The sequence below is a fragment of the Montipora foliosa genome, chromosome 12 (genome assembly GCF_036669935.1).
Source record: "Montipora foliosa isolate CH-2021 chromosome 12, ASM3666993v2, whole genome shotgun sequence".
NCBI classification, from domain to species: domain Eukaryota; kingdom Metazoa; phylum Cnidaria; class Anthozoa; order Scleractinia; family Acroporidae; genus Montipora; species Montipora foliosa.
In genome coordinates this window covers 8065627-8069772 of record NC_090880.1, presented here as the reverse complement: position 1 = coordinate 8069772, position 4146 = coordinate 8065627, and the positions used below count along the sequence as shown (strand labels likewise).

At 37.7% G+C, this 4146-nt stretch overlaps 1 protein-coding gene across 1 annotated transcript in view; it reads left to right on the top strand.

The window, feature by feature from the left end:
• Nucleotides 1–236: 236 nt before the first annotated feature.
• LOC137980640 (uncharacterized) overlaps nt 237–4146 on the top strand; it is a 26633-nt gene continuing 22723 nt past the window's right edge. The window contains exons 1-2 of the mRNA XM_068828092.1: nt 237–366; nt 3460–3573. Coding sequence (XP_068684193.1) covers nt 261–366; nt 3460–3573 — 220 coding nt within the window. The 5' untranslated portion in view covers nt 237–260. The remainder of the gene's footprint in view (nt 367–3459; nt 3574–4146) is intronic.

The window sequence follows — 4146 nt, the reverse complement described above, 5'->3', positions numbered from 1 at the left end:
AATACCTCTTGGTACATGGCCATCAAAACTGGAAGACTGAAGTCTCTATTCGGCGTCCGCGCAAAGTGTTGCAATAACTAAATAACTCTTCTTTGGTTTATCATAGTTAATTCTTTTCCAAGTCGTTGATATTTATTGAGGTTTTAGATAAATAAATATTTTTGTTTGTATATGTTGCATTACGTCAAAGCAATTTCTGTTGTCTCAATGGCTTTGACCTTATTTTTCCACAGATGTGCAACACACATGCACCAGCCTAAATGAGTAAGAAAAACGTCCATATGAAGCCAGGGCTGTCGATCGTCCTTCTTTTGTATGTGCCTTTCCTGGTTTTACAAAGGACTCGTTGTCTTTACATTGGACCTGGTATGTAAATTAATTAAGGCTTCTTTCAACTGATTGAGTTATTAATGCATATGCATGATTTCAACAGAACAGCATGTTTTTGCAAAGAAACATTTTATAACTTATCATTGCCATCACAATAATTAAATGTCCTCTATTTTTATAACGTATTGCTCGTGGGAATATTTAAAGACCAGCCCTAGTTAAAGGGGATAATACGTTCTAAATATGTCCTGCTTTTAAACGTATTTGTAATGTCTTAGGGCACATCGCAGCGTGATTATAAGGCAACGCTACGTTCGAGACACCATGATCACAGTACTAATCTGGAGTGGATTCGCCAATGGCCGAAGCACTTTAAGCTACTTCACGAGTAATATTTCAAGAAAAGTCTAAGAGGACATCGATGCGATAGGAATAAGATGCCTTAATTAAAAGCCTCTCATATCAATTACAAAATGACCGAGACACATGCCAATTTCCAATTGAGTGAATGATAAATGATAGTCAATGATAGGGCTTACTGGAAAATTAGGATCGGGAATCGAGGATCGAGGATTGGGGATCAGGGAATCAAGATCGATCACAAGCTAAACTGAAGCTTTTTTTTTTTTAAAACAAGAACAATAACAAATCTGGAAATCAATTATGAGCACAGACATTAAGACAACAATACAATCCATAGTTTCACTTTAAAATTTAACTCATTTTAAATTGTACTATAACTGGCCTTAAGGGGTAAATGTCAGTGCTATACAAAGAGCCCACCCAGCACCCCAGTTGTTTAATGGATCTTTATCTCTTTCTTCATCGATCAAAATTACTTTCAGGGCTTAGAGTGTACCGAACACGTACTGAAAATAAAAAGTGCCTGACACTACTTTTGCAGTAAGCCCCCCTCCGTCCCAAATTAAGTGGCGAGAAAGTAACATTTTCGAAACAGAAAAGGTAAACTAACGTTCTGTATTTATGTTGGAGACCGAAAGTTCGTTGATTGCGGGAACTTAAGTAATTGTCAGTTTGGCTTCCTAAATCTCGAGGATATTATAAAGAAGAAATTAATTAGTGATTGACAGATACCGGAAATTCCTTCGTGGTCTAGGGCGTTGATGTGAATTTCAAAATATTCTCGATAGCGTTGGATTTTTGCCGTTATTGAGAGCACCAGAGTTAAGACTGCACCAAGCGAGGTCGTGATTATTCAATAAACGTAAAATATTCAAACTTGTGACTTGTGGAGGCCACTGTTTATTGGGAGGCGTGGGGTCTTCGCATTCAAAGGTCATCAATTGCCAAGCCTAACATTTGATTGAAGAGTACGGTACTCTTCAATCAAATGCAGAGTCCTAGAAAGTGTGAGGTAATGCGATACATCTCTTCGAACACTCAATCGCGTGTTTTTCCCTCGTGAACGCAGTGAAAATATTCACTCCAGGCGACTGAACCCGAACCGAAGAAAGCCTTTTTCCTGCTTTTGTGGGTTTGTGTTTTAGACAGACTGAAAAAAAAAAATGAGCAGAGGAAGACTGTTTATAACCTCTCTTAAAAAAAATGATAATAAAAAAAAGCTGAAACAAGCCAAACCTTTACTAATTCTAACATTAGGCCTATGAAATAATATTTAAGGCCAAGGTTAGCATTTTTGTAATGTTTGGGTTGTCGTAGTCGTGGTACCAAAAACAGTGACCTGCAGCCTGCATGTTACCCTGCGGTTTACGAGATCGAGTTTTCGTATTAAAGTGACCACACGCAGAATCAGTAGGGGTTGGCTGCTACCGAACCTTTAGGGGAATTCGCGATCTCTATCAACGTACATGATTATAGCCATGTAGTACTCACGGTAAGTTAAATATTACAAATTTTCTGTTATTTTCCTTTTGTTTCCTTTTTCAATTCTTTGATTATTATCATAAAGTTGTGTTCAGTTCATCTCTGAACCTTTCTTAATCGCTCCCGAGTGATTGTCGATTAAGGTGATTGAACGCATCTTTTATTTTAGGAATTATATTTGCGGCATCTGCCATAATCTGGTGACTTCTATTTTTCGGACAACTTGGTGGGTGTAGCCACATCAATGAGGATGCATTTCTTATCCCGATTGCTGTTCTTCTTCCTCTTCTTCTTCTTCTTCTTCTTCTTCTTCTTCTTCTTCTTCTTCTTCTTCTTCTTCTTCTTCTTCTTCTTCTTCTTCTTCTCATTGTTGTTATTATTATGATTGGTCAACGATCCCCGGTCCCCGATCTTCCGTTTCCAGTAAACCTCAATGACAGGCTTGAGGAAGCCCGCCCTGACCGTTTACAAAGATCGAGCCAGCTGTCGAGCTGCTAAGCTTGTATAAAAGGGGCCGCTAACAGTCTAGTTATGCATGTATTTCCTCTCATTCAATCATGAAATTTACTAACGAACTGTACCATTTGTGCTATTCATTGTTGATTGAGCATGAGGCCTGTTTTCAAGGTTGTTTGATTTGTACGTTATTCTTTCATGTTCCTTTTGACTGTTTGGTTAAGAAAGATCAATACCTGACAAAACAAGGCCTACAAACATCAGCGTACAAGACACTGAAAGAAAAAAAAAACACTTCCACTTTTTATGCCACGAGAATTTCTCCTTTAACCAATCCTTGAGGTTACTAGGTAGTAATTTTTAGTATCTCGAAATTCATTTAACTGCTGTTGCGAGTTAGTAGCATAGATTTATTTGCACATCACAAATTTTTCGAAACCTCCCGTAGATCAATAAGTTTTCGGCATATCTGTCCACGTCATCCGTTACGTTCATGTTAGGCTTAGTCAAATATGTTTACTCGTTCGACCAATGGTGTCAAGGCTTGCCATTAACAAAACACAAAAGAGAGGTATCTAGTGAAAAGGGAGGTGGAACCCATTAGTTGGTTAACTACTAAAGATTTGCAAGAATGTGTAAATGAACTCAAGTTGAACTTAAAGTTAGCAACCACTAAGCTGTTCAGGCCTTTCGACTTTCCAATTGGTCTGCTGACATTTGTCTGGAAAGACATTACTTTAAGTGACGTAGGTTAGAGTAACCAAACTTTTTCTTGATTCTTCACTGAAGGGGAAGGCAATGTTAATAAGCTATTTGTATTGTTCCAAGTGGTAAGGTTTTGGTGCCCACAGTCATTAGCAATGAAGTTAACAAGGAAAGCTTCCTCCAGTTACTGTGTTTCATTGATGACTTTATTGGTGTCTTATGGAGTTATAGCAGAGGGTGAGTACCATATTAAGATTGAGCAGTGGTTCTATTAAATTATATAGATTTAGCGAAGCCTTAAAGCGGAGCTCCCGTTTCTAACCCCAGAAAGCAATATAGTGTATATGGAAATTACTATGCTTCTGCGTAAAGTACAAAATTAATCGTGATTAGCGTATACACCTCTGAGCTGACAGAAGTAAACAAACAAGCCTTGCAAACAATAACCAACAATGTTAATCGACAACTAAAACTGAAATTACATGCACAGTAACCTCTTTTCAAATCAATTACCGTTTGACTGATAATCTATACACCCTCTCTCTTTAGTCTAGAACAACAGCAAAAATTACTAATTAAAAAGTTAAGCTACAGCGTAGTAATTCGCTTACTCAACTGCAATTTCAAAGTCAAACATAGCAGCTCACGACTGGACACCCATTTTACATAAAAAGCCTATAAATTGAAAGGTATTAATTTAGTGTGGACAGTCGCCACAGTAATGATGAATTCAGTTCCAAAATAAGCAATCGTAACCGCCCACAAAACCTCGCCATAAGCAAGACAAACGATTGTTAATAATATATAGAT